Source organism: Chionomys nivalis, chromosome 24, assembly GCF_950005125.1.
Source record: "Chionomys nivalis chromosome 24, mChiNiv1.1, whole genome shotgun sequence".
Lineage (NCBI taxonomy): Eukaryota > Metazoa > Chordata > Mammalia > Rodentia > Cricetidae > Chionomys > Chionomys nivalis.
This window is the reverse complement of record NC_080109.1, coordinates 3,039,205-3,053,441: the sequence shown is the minus strand read 5'-3', so window position 1 is coordinate 3,053,441 and position 14,237 is coordinate 3,039,205. Positions and strand designations below refer to the sequence as shown.

The 14,237-nt window shown below is 48.8% G+C and overlaps 1 protein-coding gene across 1 annotated transcript; it reads left to right on the top strand.

Moving 5' to 3' along the window:
* The first annotated feature begins 206 nt into the window (after positions 1-206).
* Positions 207-7,677, top strand: Sfrp2 (secreted frizzled related protein 2). The gene is made up of 3 exons (XM_057757065.1): positions 207-1,023; positions 3,167-3,247; positions 6,562-7,677. The coding sequence occupies exons 1-3, from the start codon at positions 522-524 to the stop codon at positions 6,864-6,866; spliced, it is 888 nt and encodes a 295-aa protein (XP_057613048.1). The 5' UTR covers positions 207-521; the 3' UTR covers positions 6,867-7,677.
* The last annotated feature ends 6,560 nt before the right edge of the window (positions 7,678-14,237 follow it).

The following is a 14,237-nucleotide window of genomic DNA, read 5'->3' as shown; positions in this document are numbered from 1 at the left end:
TCGCTGCCTCGGCCTCACTCTCTGCTCGCGCGCAGTGGGACGCAGGGGCCTCGCTAGTCTGCTTGCAAGGGGGCTGCCAGAGAGTGCGCGCAGCGGCTGCTGCATCGGGGAGGGGGCGCAGCCCGAATTTCCTGCCAGTTAGCGCGTGAGGGGCATTCTTAACGAAAAACCAGTTCCAGAAAGTAGTGACCTGCCTCCTCAGATTACTCCGGGCTGGCTCCTCCCTTGCTCCCCACTCCACCTCCAGATTTGCATAAAAAAGGCCAAGAAAACTCTGGCTGGGCCCCAACCGCCGCTCACTCTGCTCCCCCGGGTCGAGCCCCCCGGAGCTGTGCGCGGGTTTGCAGCGCCTTGCCCGCGCCGACTTCCCAGCGCCCGGCTTCGCGCACTCGTGGCGCCGGCTTTCCAGAGCTCACGGGCAGAGCGAGCCGGTCCGGGACGAACTCAGGCTCCGGCTGCCTCGCGCTTCCCCGACTCGGCGCCTCCGCCCCCCCTCCAACCCCGGGGGTCGCAAGTCCACGATGCCGCGGGGCCCTGGCTCGCTGCTACTGCTAGTCCTTGCCTCGCACTGCTGCCTGGGCTCGGCGCGTGGGCTCTTCCTCTTCGGCCAGCCCGACTTCTCCTACAAGCGCAGCAACTGCAAGCCCATCCCGGCCAACCTGCAGCTCTGCCACGGCATCGAGTACCAGAACATGCGGCTGCCCAACCTGCTGGGCCACGAGACCATGAAGGAGGTGCTGGAGCAGGCGGGAGCCTGGATTCCGCTGGTTATGAAGCAGTGCCACCCAGACACCAAGAAGTTCCTGTGCTCGCTCTTTGCCCCTGTCTGCCTAGATGACCTAGATGAGACTATCCAGCCGTGCCACTCTCTCTGCGTGCAGGTGAAGGATCGCTGTGCCCCGGTCATGTCCGCCTTCGGCTTCCCCTGGCCCGACATGCTGGAATGCGACCGTTTCCCGCAGGACAACGACCTCTGCATCCCCCTCGCTAGCAGCGACCACCTCCTGCCGGCGACAGAGGAAGGTAAGCCTTCCGTCTTCGTTCCACTCACTCCCAACTAGCCCGAGGTGCTAGGACTGGGGGCGGGGAGACCCCGTAGCCTCCACTCCACATCCTGGTTAGTCCCGGCTGGGGGTTCCAGTCTTAGAGATGGCTGAAGCTCCCTCCCTGCCCTGATCTGCTGCCATACGGTGTACCAAACATGAGCTATCCAACCCCTTGCCAAAACGCCTTTCTGGTTATAACAGCTCCCCTTAGGGAGTTAAGAAAGTCAAACCAAAGTGCCAGTTCTTGTTTGGAGATGCTTGCTCTGCGGCCACGCTTCTGAAAGCGTTTAGCATGGCCGGGTACTGGGGATGAACACCCAGGCCAGAGGATTCTGCTTAGCCCCTCTCTTCACGTTCCTGTCCCACTGGACAAGAACACACGATACACACCGATCGCCCTTTGAGCTACTTTTTGTCCTTTGCCAATTTAGGTCTCGGAGATAAAGTGAAGACTGGCTGGGAGCGAGTGGAATCCTGGATATCCGTTTTAACTGCCCAGGTGATGGAGGAAGAGAGGATAAAGGGAATCTCCAGGATTCGTCTTTTTGTTACTATCAGCTTTTATCTGAGGAGTGGTTTTAATTAGCTGGAGAAAATCATGCAAAAGAGTTCCCTCAAGTTTTTAGAAAACAGAGAGAAATTCATAGGCAAGCACCGTCAAAGCAATGAAAACCTCATGGGCGCTTGCTATTTTTCCTGAAAGGAAAAAGTATACAATGTGTCTGAGCTGATTTAGGCCCTCTAAAATAGAAAGGGGCTCCTAATCCCTCTCCCGGACCGGCAGCGTCTCCCTTTCAATCTCTAATTGTTTTCCTGCAGACATCATTAGTTGAAGAAAATACAAAGTTGTTTAGCAATCTTTCCTGGCAGGCACCATGAGTCTGCAATCATCTTATTGGTTAGGTTTCTAATTTATTGCAAATGTTTGGCATTTTTCAAACATTTGTCCAACATATACCAGAGTAACCAATACAGGTTGGTGGCATTTCATAGACATTCTGAGCCCTCCCCAGTAGAAGTGTTTCTCTCAGGATGGGGAGAACTGAGGCATTTTGTGTGGTTTGCTTTTGGTAAACTAGGTATTTTCTCCAAAATTCACTGTCTTCCTTCAAAATAAGCACATATGCCTGCAAATTCTGCTCTTTGGTATTTTTTTAAATCAGGTATCTTTTCTATTATGAGTCACGAAAGAGTGTGTGTGTGAGTGTGTGTGTGCGTGTGTGAAAATTCAATTGCATACTAGTGAAAACCTATATAATTGCATTCAAATTTTAAAGACAACATTAAGGCATGTTTATAAATCAGCAGGAAAAAACATGTTTTCTTCTTTTTCATGAGCATGTGTTCTCTTACAACAGTCTTAGGCCGATAGCTGTGTGAACACACAGAATCCCTGGCCCTGCTCAGACAAAGCCCACAGAAAGTTTTCCTTCCTCTGAATCAGCTAGTCTTGGAGTTTGTTTGCTTGCATAGGATAGGCAACAAGCTCCTGTACCAGGGATCTGGAGGGGAATAATGAAATAAGTCAGTCAAACACAAACTTGGCAGGAAGTGGAAGGTGAAGGGGAGCCAGTGAGAGCTGGCTGTTGGAATTACTGAGCTGTGCTTCCAAGATGCAAACAGGCCCTGTGGGTTCCCCCACAGCATGCTGCTAGCCATCCCGCCCAGCCCAGAAGAGTCCCCCAGACCAAGCTCCCTGCTGAGCAGGAGGGGTTTTCTGCCCTTCCTGCGGATTAGAACCATCTCTCTACCGTACTTTATCGTCATACATCTTCCCGTCCCTCTGGGGTTTGGATCTTCTTGTGCTTTCTAAACAGACACTCAGGAATGACTGACTTCATCCCAGGAGTGAGGAGGATGAACTGAAAAGCTGCAGCCTCTGGGTCATCTTGCAGCACCCACAGATCCACTGTCTGCGACTCCCTTTTGGTTTGGGGGACAGTGCTATTAGGCAGGATGTGCAGTCATTCTATTTCGCCCAACCAGAAATGGAAAGTGCAGCACTTAGCAACGAGGGGCCCTATTTTTATAGAGGAGGCAGAAGCAGGGTCACATGGGACAATGGCCGCCTGCTGTCCCTGTTGAAGCAGACTCACTGAAGCTCTTTCTCACGTTTCTAGCTCCGAAGGTGTGTGAAGCCTGCAAGACTAAAAACGAAGATGACAACGATATCATGGAAACGCTTTGTAAAAATGATTTTGGTAAGTAACTGACAACAGCTGCAGACGCCACAGCCATTCGTTGGCTGGGGAAAGCTAAAGTGTAAACCAGGATGCAGTCTCCAGATGTGGCTAGGTGGCACGTGATCGTGTCGCCTGCTCCCTAGGCACTGCCTGGTTCTCAGTTCTCATCGTGTCTAACTGTCTCGTACGGACTCACCCTGGATCATGTTCCATTTCCTTAAACAATAATCAAATGAGAATTTCTCAAATTGCCGGTGCCCAATGGCTAACTTCTAATCTCTGTTTGGCTTTTGTGTGTGTGTGCATGCCAAAGTACAGAATCTTGTGCTGTGTGTCTTTCTCAGATGCTTGAGAGGTGCGCCAAAAACGAGAAAGCACACGTGACCCTCAGCAAAATAGATTCAAGCCCCTAAACTGGCCCCAAATAAACACTTGCTCTGGCACCAAATGAAAATATTTCCACCCTCTTTGTAGCGCAGAGTGACACATTTATCACCGTTTTACAAAGAGTCAGGAAAGAAGGAAGTTTTCCAGGTTAGGTGATGCTGTGGCTCGTGGGACAGGCGAAGTAGGGACTCTACGAGCAGTGTTATCCACGGAGCTCAAACATTAAGTCACGTTCCTAAGGGGGTTATAGGAGGAAAAACATCTTCGCAGAGAACACCACTTGGACCTACCTACCATCCTCAAGTCCCCAGGGGAAGGGACGAGTCGCGTTAGACACAGACGCAAAGCCAGAATCAGAATCAGGCGTGGCCAAGGACTTTACCCAGAATGCACTGCTGTTTTAATCCTCCAATGAACAGGCATCCTTGGTTGTATTAGAGGGATGAGTATTGTTCTGTCAGATTTTGCAAGTTATTGGTGAGTATAGAAGGCCACTGGTCCACGAAGCCACACGGATTCTAAGAGATCCATATTGACATTTCTGAACACTCAGCAAACCCTTCGGGCTGGGGAAACTGGGCCAGGCTGCCCCTGTTGACAACGACCTTGCCACCCTGAAGTCTCAGGCCATCGTGTCTCAGGAAGTGTCCTGAGTCGTGCCGTGCCCGGTTCCTGACCTATACCCCTGACACAGGAGAGACTTGACACTGTCGAGGTGGGAGAGCAGCAGCACTAGAGTTCCAAGTCCTTTCCCACGGGAGGAGTCACGCAAGGGACCCATCAGGTTTCCTATGCCTGTATTCAAACATACAGACCTCAAACTAACACAGGGCCAGGCATTCATTGGTGGGCAGTGTCCAGTCTCAAGAGTCTTACAATTCACAATCCTTTACTGCCACAAGGCAGATGATTATTTAGTGAAATTTACGAATCTGAAATATTTTCTCCTGGCCTAAGATTTCTCTTCTGACTTTCATGGGACTCCAAAGCAGATACATGTAGGAGACCACACACGCCACTTGCTTGCTCTGTGGCTTCCCTCACAGAAGACAAACTGAGGGAAAATGCCGTACGAAGGTCTGGGACAAAGAAGCAGCGTGAGTGTGCCGTACGGTGCAGCAATCAGGAGCGCTATCCTCTGTCCCCGATGGGGACAATGAGGAAGTGATTCATTTTGTCTCTGTTCTTTGGGGAGGTAAGCAGATGGAACAGCGGAGCAATGGAGCTGATTGAACTTGCAGCGTCCAGGCACACAGCACTTCCCACCCAAACCACACATTTGAAACCGAGGGATGAAAGGCCCCTCCTTACCTCCACAGGGCAGGTTAGGTCACCTCTGACTGCTCCCACCCCCATATACAGCATGCCACTGAGTGGGGACTGTCACCTGTGCCTCTTGCCACACCCTGTACCCCCAGCCATACCTTCCAGAGCAAGAATGTTATTTGGGGTCTTTAATTCCCTATGTTTTATTTCAGCTTCAAGTCTAAGGAAGAACCCCACTTCCCCATGACGTATGTTTTAGAGCTAAAGAAGGGTAGTTAACATACTTCCAGCTCAAAATGATAATTCTTCTGGGGTTAACGCTCAGGAGTGTACCATTGATCAGGTGAAGCCTTGCACTGGCCTCCTCTGTGTTAGAGAATACACTCTTCGCTAATGTACAGTCGGTTCCCATGGTGGCCTCTCATGTGACATTTCCACACGGTTTATTCCTTAAACTCTGAGGGGTCAGCACTGTGGGTCAGATGAGAACCGTATCAGACAAAACCCATTCACCAAGCCACAGCACCCTTGCTTTACTGAGTTCAGTACCCATCATTTATTTCCTTTTTGGCTGGAGAGTCAGCTCAGTTGAATTCCCTGTCTGAATTATTTTTAAAAGGAGAAGAAAACCTCAAAGACATCCACACACAAAATTCTTCACTATTACTAATTTAAACAAGGCATTAAACCCCATCAAAGTTGGGGAGTCATACACGCGTGTCATCTGTTACAGCTGTCGGTGGTACCAAGAGTCTTAGGACTCACTGGAGTGGAGCTGAATGCTTCACAAGGACGGGAATCTGACATTGCCTCCAAAGAACACGGTGGTAGTGCAGACAGAGGTTTTGGGACTGAGCTGGGACACAGCGACCTGGGTGGCCTGGGACAAGTCATGGCCACTCTCTAAATTTGCATCTTCGTGTACTAATGAGCTTTTAATGGGATGACCCTTTCTAACCTGAAAATTCTATCCTTTTCCTGCATGTGTGGAGTCCTGAAACTTAATCCCAGTGTGTGTATTTCCCAAAGCCGTGTTCGTGGCTATAAAATGTGTCTTTTATAGTAAACAACGTACTTTTTGGTCTCAACGTTCTAATGACTCTACATACACGTTTTGGAAAGAGTACATACGTGATCTGTAAATGCTTTGGCCTTGGCCGGGCAAATGAGAGCACATGAGGATGAAGTCTTCAGAAAAACTTTTATGGCTAAACATGTTGTGCTCTTAAAAAGGAGACTTGCATACTTTTCGTCCTTGTTACTTTTCCCAGATCAAAAGCAGCTGCTAGGTCCACTCTCCTTCCCCTGTAATCTGTTCTTCAGAAAGCGGTGACTGTGGTGCCATTTCCTCACAGGTTTGTCCAGAAACCTCTGTGACCGAATAAGCCCAGTTTAACCTTTGCAGCCTGGGAGACTCATGTTTCACCCAAGAGTTAGGCATTTCTCCCCATGCTGAAGTCTCCTCCAGTAGGGGAGTCGTTTGCTGAGGGTGGCATGAACCACATGCCAAGGGGCTTACCAGCACAGAAGCTTCTTCCAGGCCCTCATCTTTTTAGTTACAGGACTCTCCTCTTCCTCCCACAGGCCAAGCACAGAACAGACAGCCAAGCTAACACTACCCGGCTCTCCCTCATCATAACTCATGTTCTATGTTGTCCCCGCCCCTCTTGTCTTTGCAGCACTGAAAATCAAAGTGAAGGAGATAACCTACATCAACAGAGACACCAAAATCATCCTGGAAACCAAGAGCAAGACCATTTACAAGCTGAACGGTGTGTCTGAAAGGGACCTGAAGAAATCGGTGCTGTGGCTCAAAGACAGCCTGCAGTGCACCTGTGAGGAGATGAACGACATCAACGCGCCCTACCTGGTCATGGGACAGAAGCAGGGTGGGGAGCTGGTGATCACCTCGGTGAAACGGTGGCAGAAGGGCCAGCGAGAATTCAAGCGCATCTCCCGCAGCATCCGCAAGCTGCAATGCTAGTTTGCTAGTGGGCCCTGGGCTCGGTGGATCACTTCCGCTCTGCGAACTCACTTCCGGTTTCCCAAGCACAGTCCTGAACTCTCCGGCCCCAACTTGGAGCAGCTTGCCCTGCCTCTTGCATGTGTGTATCCCTAACGTTTCCTGAGTTATAAGGCCCTAGGAGGCCCCGGGAACGGATAGCTGTTTTCACATAGAGCGAAAGCCCGTCCAGATCTTGTAGAAATATCCAAGCTAATAAAATCGTGACTCTTTTTATGAAGTTTGAAAACAGCTCGTTTTAAGGTTAGTTTTGAGTAAGTAGTACCGTGACCTAAGGGGCATCTTCCCTCTCTGGTCAGTCCGTTGGTTTGTTCTGTGCACTAAGGTTGCCATGCCAGGCAAATTGTTTCATTTTTCTCTGTGGTCTACCCTTGTGGGTCCCAGACGTGGTTGAGATAAAGCTGGCTGTTATCTCGACATCTTGCTCTGTTCCAGCTTCGGCTTCATCGCTCCTTTCCCACCCTCATTACCTTCGCCCGTTGCATGCGTCCCATCCCAGCTACAGAACTTCAGTTTATAAGAGTACAATTAACCACTCCTCGTTGCATGAAAGCGTCACATAAAGGACGAAGCAAATACAGTCTTAGAAATTGGCTTGAGCATTTTAAACCTTGTTTAAAGCATTTTTACTCTATTTTTTTCATATTTGCAAATTAAATCATTGTAGCTTACTTGTAATATACGTAGTAGTTTACCCGGAGAAGTTGTAAAAATATTGCTTTAACCAACACTGTAAATATTTCAGATAAACATTATATTCTTTGTATATAAACTTTACATCCTGTTATACCTAGTCTTTGTCTTCTGTCATGCCCCCTTTGACCAAGAAGCTGGGAGGGAGGCCTGAGGCTCAGCCGTCTCTCCAGCAGGTTGACGCTCGCAGCTCCTGCAGGGTTTGATCAGGAATTGCCTCTTCCTTCTTTAGCATGTACCTCACATCTCTACCAGAATTCATCACTGCTACCCGGGCAAACCCCAGAGGCTTGGAGACTCTTGTTGGCCCTTCTCAGCGGTTCAGTTACATGCAATGTGACTCTGACCTGCAGAGCCACAGGCTTCAGAATCCTGCTGCTCCCTGCAGGAGATTCTTACTGTGAGAAAGCAGCCCTTGTGAACATGGTAATTCTGTCCCCACGTAAGCTCTGCCCCCTGAGGTAAAGAAAGTCATGATTTGGAGGACATGACTGGAAGCCAGGATAAAGGGAGAGGATGCTGAAAAACAGAAGAGTCAAACAGACGGCCAAAAATGCCTGCCTCAATCCATGGCGGCCACTATGACAGTAGCTTAGACTGGGTGGTTAAAATCAACAGAAATCTTACGGCTCTGGCACTCGGAGAGGTCAAGGAGCCAACAGATTCAGTATCTGGTGAAGACTCTGCTTCATAGATGGCTCCTTCTCACTGTCTCCTACTCCTAACGTGGCAAAGGGGGTGAAAACCTAGCCTGGAGGAGCTTAAACATTTAAAAAAGAAGGCTAGCCTCAACAGAAAAGCTAAGGATTATATAATTATAGATCTCTAGGCAGCTCATGCCTCTTCCCTTTAATAAATAGCTCAAGATAGGATTTGCTCTATAAAAACAAACCTAAATGTTTTTTGAGTGGCACTTCCCAGCTCACAAAGGATAAAAAGCGATACTTAGAAACACAGTTCAGTGGACTCAAATCCACAGCACAGGGGGCTCAGCTATCCAAAAATACTCCCCATGCCCCCCCCCACTCCCTGTTTCTCATCGAACAATGATCTGTCTGAATACTTACAACACATCCACTATCGGGTTTTCAATGTTCTATAGTGAAAGAGGGGAAACATTGAAAATCAAATCCAAGCATAAGCCCTCGACACTGCCCTTTGCCCTGTATTTCCCTTATTATCCTGAGTCTGCAGGATTGAACCGTGTGATGTTTGTCTGTGAAACACATTGTGTATGTACAAACTAATTTATTAACTCAGCAAATATTTACTGATTGCCAGTTATTGGACAGGGCTCAATAAATATACATCAAGTGTATATCCACAAGCCAGACACCTAAGTGTGGATGCATCAATTCTGTCCTAGTCCAACTTTGTTCTAAAGGAATTATACCAGATTCTGGTGATACAAGCACAGACATGTCAGTAAAGAGGAGAGGCACACACCATCACCGGGTGTCAAAGGGACCTGTTCATGGCCTTCAGGGATGCGCAGATGAGAGAACAGCTAACCAAAGCAGAAAACAGAATGCTTGACTCATTCAAGAAATGTCAGTGGCTCACACCAGAATGTCGTCTATTAAGACAGTTGAGAGAGACGGCACTGCCTACAGTGGTTAACTTAATCCGTTAGCTCGACTGGATGGGGAAATGCCTAGTGCATTAGTAAACCCAGCTCTGGGCATCTGGAATGATGTCATGTGTGCTCTGATTTAATCCTTGACAGGTATATAGACAGGTATATAACATGATAGCATTGTCAGGAAGTGGTGAGAGGCAGGACGTGGCACGAGTTGAAAGAGAGCAGTAAGAGGTCACAGGGAAGGTGTCTTGAAGGCTGCATCTTACTTGGTCTCTTCCTGTATCTCCTTTCCCTGCTTTCTGGCTGCCATGATTGAACTGTCCTACACCACCGTGCCCTCCCCACCATGGCAGAGTGAACCCTCTGAAACTGTGAACAGAAACCTCTCCTTCCTTTCAGGTTGTCTGTGTCAGGCAACCGAGAGAAGGCTGAGGAGCACAGCACTGTCCCTTCTGGGGTTATCTGACCCAAAGACTCCCTGCCTTGCTACTCAGGGATGCCATCTAGACACAGAAGCCACCTTCCCTTTCGAAGTGATGCCTGGAAGACCTTCTGGTGTGAGGACAGCCACACCACCTCCTCCTCCGATCCTACCTGCACACCACCTACTAAGCCTGCAGGGTCCACCGTGATAGCATCAACTTCTGCTCTGATCCTTTCCTGCTTTGCTCTGAAATCTGTGAACTCACAACACAAGTGCGGTCGAGCATGCTCCAGCTCAGCTAATGCAGGAGACAGGACCAACCTCAGCCAGCCTGAAAGGATTACCCACAATCATCGTGGGTGGAAGTAGAAAGGAAGGGCAGAGGAAGTTTGAGAACCTCGCAAAGAGGTGGGAATCATCCACTCCGAGATGAGTCTGAAACTGTAAGCAAGTGCCCTTTGTGAGCCCAACTTTTCATTCTTTTGAATATGCGTCGAAAGGGCACAGCTGGTGATTCATACGGCCACTGCGCCTTTAGAATTTTGAAGATCTGTCAAACCATTTTCCAAAGCGGTTGCATTTTACAAGGCTGCTTGTAATTTATGAGGAATTTCACATCTTCACCCGAACTTGTCATTATCTGGCGTTTTCCTGCCAGCCATTCCGATGGGTGTGAAGCCGCGATGGGTGTGAAGCCGCGTTTCGCTGTGGCTTTGCCCTGTATTTCCCTACTGATTTCTCATGGCATCATGATCCATGCCAGCCCCAAAGCATAAACAACCCCACAGTTCATGATTTGTGAACAGAATGTGGTGTGTTCCTGGGGTGGAGTATTATTCATCCCCCCAAAAGCAGCGGCGTGCTGAGGCATGTTACATGTATGATGTATGAGTATGGGAAGCAAGGCACTGGCATGTAAGGCGCTGGTCGAGCAAATGCTTTGTTGACTCCCATGGGAGGCCTTGCCCTTCCTGAGGAGTAAATGGGAGGGGGTAGGAAGGAGGTGAGCGAGGGAACAGGAGAAGAGGAGGGAGGGGAAACTGTGGTGAGTATGTAAAATAAATTAAAAATTCAATAAAAATATGAAAAAGATGCCAGGCAAAAGCCCATATAATTTAGAGTTGCATTGATGTATTGTTGGACTAGAAGTCCAAACATCAGGGAGGAGTTGCTCCAGACACCACTCTCACGGGTGCAATTGATGAAAAAGCAAGAGGATTTTATTCTGTCATGACAGGGCCCTTCAGGTTCGGGATATGAAGGACATCCGATAGCTGTTACAGTTCATCTTTTAAAGCAAAATCTCATTGAAACACAATGAAATCTGTTGTGGATGTCTTGCCAAGGATATAAATGACCCCTTTGTTCACTGTGTCCACACTATGCACTACCCATACGCTAATCCTTTAATAACCCCTTTAGTTATTAGATCCACTGAGGATACCCTGTGGTCTCTTACTCACTGTTTGGTGCTATCCACAGTCTCAGGAATCCACCATGTTTTGGAATACCCCCCTCAAGCACAAAGGGGAACCATTCTACATAGCAACACCTTGAACACTAAGCAATCTAGCATTGAAGCGGACGGAAAAGCCTGGGAGAGCGAGGTGTCGAGGGAGATGTATTGCCATTGGGGTCTGGGGAAGAGCAGGGAGAAATGGAAGCTGCCAGGCCCTGGAATGAGGGGCTGCACTTCCACAGACTCAAATGAGGAAAGCAGAAGGTTCTGCCAGCAGAGGGGAACCTGGGAGCCCTAAGGTGTAGGCACGACATGAAGTTTTAGGTACCTGGAAAGGGGATGCACCTCAGAGGCAGAAAGCTTGCCTAGCACACAGGAAAGCCTGGTCCCACCCCAGTGAAAGTAATGATATCGCTAGTAATAATAATAATAATAATTTTCAGCTATTTGCATGGGTAGGAAGCAGAGTAGGAGATCAAACATGTGTTAGAAGTCAAAACTAACAGCAGCCTCCTGTGGGTGAGTCTATAGCTGGCCTTGTTTAAGAACATTCTTGTTTTTCTTTCATAAGAACACAGCTTTGGTGGAACAGAGCTGTGGTGTGATTCTGGAAATTAATCCTGAAGTATAGGAGCTATGAGGGCAGGTCCTCAGTACAGACCCCACACCACAGCCTAGGGGCAGGAGCTATGAGGGCAGGTCCTCAATACAGACCCCACACCACAGCCTAGGGGGCAGGAGCTATGAGGGCAGGTCCTCAGTACAGACCCCACACCACAGCCTCGGGGGCAGGAGCTATGAGGGCAGGTCCTCAATACAGACCCCACACCACAGCCTAGGGGGCAGGAGCTATGAGGGCAGGTCCTCAGTACAGACCCCACACCACAGCCTTGGGGGCAGGAGCTATGAGGGCAGGTCCTCAATACAGACCCCACACCACAGCCTCGGGGGCAGGAAGCTGGGACAGCCTGGGTGTTGCTATGCATTCTCTTTTGATCCTGCTGTAAGCTGGTGACAAGCACCACAAGGGATGCTTCCTAGGACGAAAAGACCTCAAACCCCAAGGCCTGGGCAAACTGTGAGTGTTTAAGAAAGACCAGCTCTTTTTATGGCTGGGTCAATGGACTAGTTTGCCTGGGATGGGCTGTCTGACTTCTAACTGAGTGAAGAGGAGACAACGTTAAAGGCACTGGCAAAAAGAAAACAGGGTGAGGGGAGGGACAGGAGCCCCAGGGAGGACTGAAATGTGGTTCTCCCTCCCACTGAGGGGCCCCTGCACTCAATAAACTAGAATGACCCTGGCTGAACTTCCAAGCTTGGAACTACGACGGCTTTTTAAAAGGAGTTCTTCTTTCTCAAGATCAATTGTTCAGCAGAACTGAAAAGCTTGCCCTCGGAAGAGCCTTGGTCCTAAAAACCTGCAGGGCAAGCCATTAAAAGCAGGAATGTGGCATTTCTCCTAGGGAGCGGGCACACCACACCCGCCCCTGTCACTGTAGAAAGCCTGCTGCCCTCTTCTCTAAACGACCCAGAAACCGGAGAACCTGAGAGCCCGGGGTCTAGCTAGCATTATTGAAATGAACTGGCTGTTACATGAACCTTAAACCACATGGCATTTGGTTGTGAGGCTGCCCTGGGCCAAGAGCTGTTTGTTAATGCTGTCGGCCCCAGCTTACAAACAGACCGTGTTCCAAACATGCATTTGCAAGGCTGTGGTTTGAAAGTCAGAATGCATTTTCCCCATAGATGCAGGTTAGAGATGGCAATTAGGGCTGCAGGCCAGCATCAAGGAAAACGCGAGGGCATGCACACATGCGCATGTGTGGGCAGGGGCATGTGCATGCTCACACCGCACATACACACACACACATACACACACGGCTCTAAGAGGTTATGGCCTGTATATTTTATCTGGGGGAAAAATACCAACCAATAGTGTCACAGTACCAATAACAAAAAAAACTAGATAAGCAATAAAGTTGAGTATCTTTCCTTTGCACTGGTTTTCAATGTTTTAATAAAAGCAGACTTCCTCAAAAACAAAAACAGACAGCACCAAGGGGTCTGTACAATCAGGCTTAGGGCTCAGGGAAAACTGGGACTATAAGGAAGAACTAGGGAGTTGGGGGCCAGACCAACTTGCAGGAAACTTGGTAATTCTTAAGTACCCAGTGTCTACACCTAACAAAAACATGGTATCCACAAAGCAGCCTGAGGGGAGATGAGATCGGAGGACTCAGCCTGGTCAAGCCTTCACAGCTGTTCCTTCGCCTAAACTGGAGACTGGTTTCAGAACCCCATCCTGTAGGCAATTAATCCCGCTGAAGCACAAGTTGGCCCCTGGCTCCCGGAATGGAAGTCCAGAACCCTAAGTGCTCATCCACACTAGTGACTGAGACCAGGCAAGCTAGTGCAACCCTAACTGCCCGGATGACTTTAGATTTAATGCTCCCACCCCAACAGACACCGAATCTACCGCTCACAGAGGGGCCGCCAGATGCCTGCACTTTACCTAGGCTTTTCCAAGTGCCCGGCGCTGCACCTCACTGCATGCACCTGGTTCCTTTGTAACCACGTAGTTAGCTTAATGCTAATCAGTTACACATTTTCTGTCACTGTGAAAAAGAAAAAAAAAAAAAGGAAAAGAAAGGACTAAATGGGAGGACAATTTATTTGTAAAACAATGCGAAGGAGTTTTGCAAGACCTAACCATCAAGGGACCTGCGGCTGGGTTGACCTCAGAAAGCCAGGAGAAAGGAGGAGAATTAATGGGCAGAGAATGGGTAGGAAGGAGCTGGAATAAGTAGCTTAGTGTCTACGTGATTACTCGAGTGTTTCCCAGATACTACGCATCCACACCAATGCAGCTTGACTGCTTTGTGTCCTCCCCCACGTCTACTGACTAGGACCGTTTTTAAACCATATTTGTTTTGGGTTTTGGTTTGTGTTCTTTTTTGTTTTGTAGTACTTGAGCCCACACGTGCTAAGCAAGCAATTGCTCTACTCTATACTCCCAGTCCTCTTTGAACTTTCTGTTTTGATGTGGGATCTCAGGCAGTGTGAACTCACTCGGTATACTCTGGAGATTTGGACTTGTGATACTCCTGCCTAGGCGGCGGCACAAACAATGAAAACCCAGAGACGGATATTGGGGTTCAACCTGAGAGTCAGAAA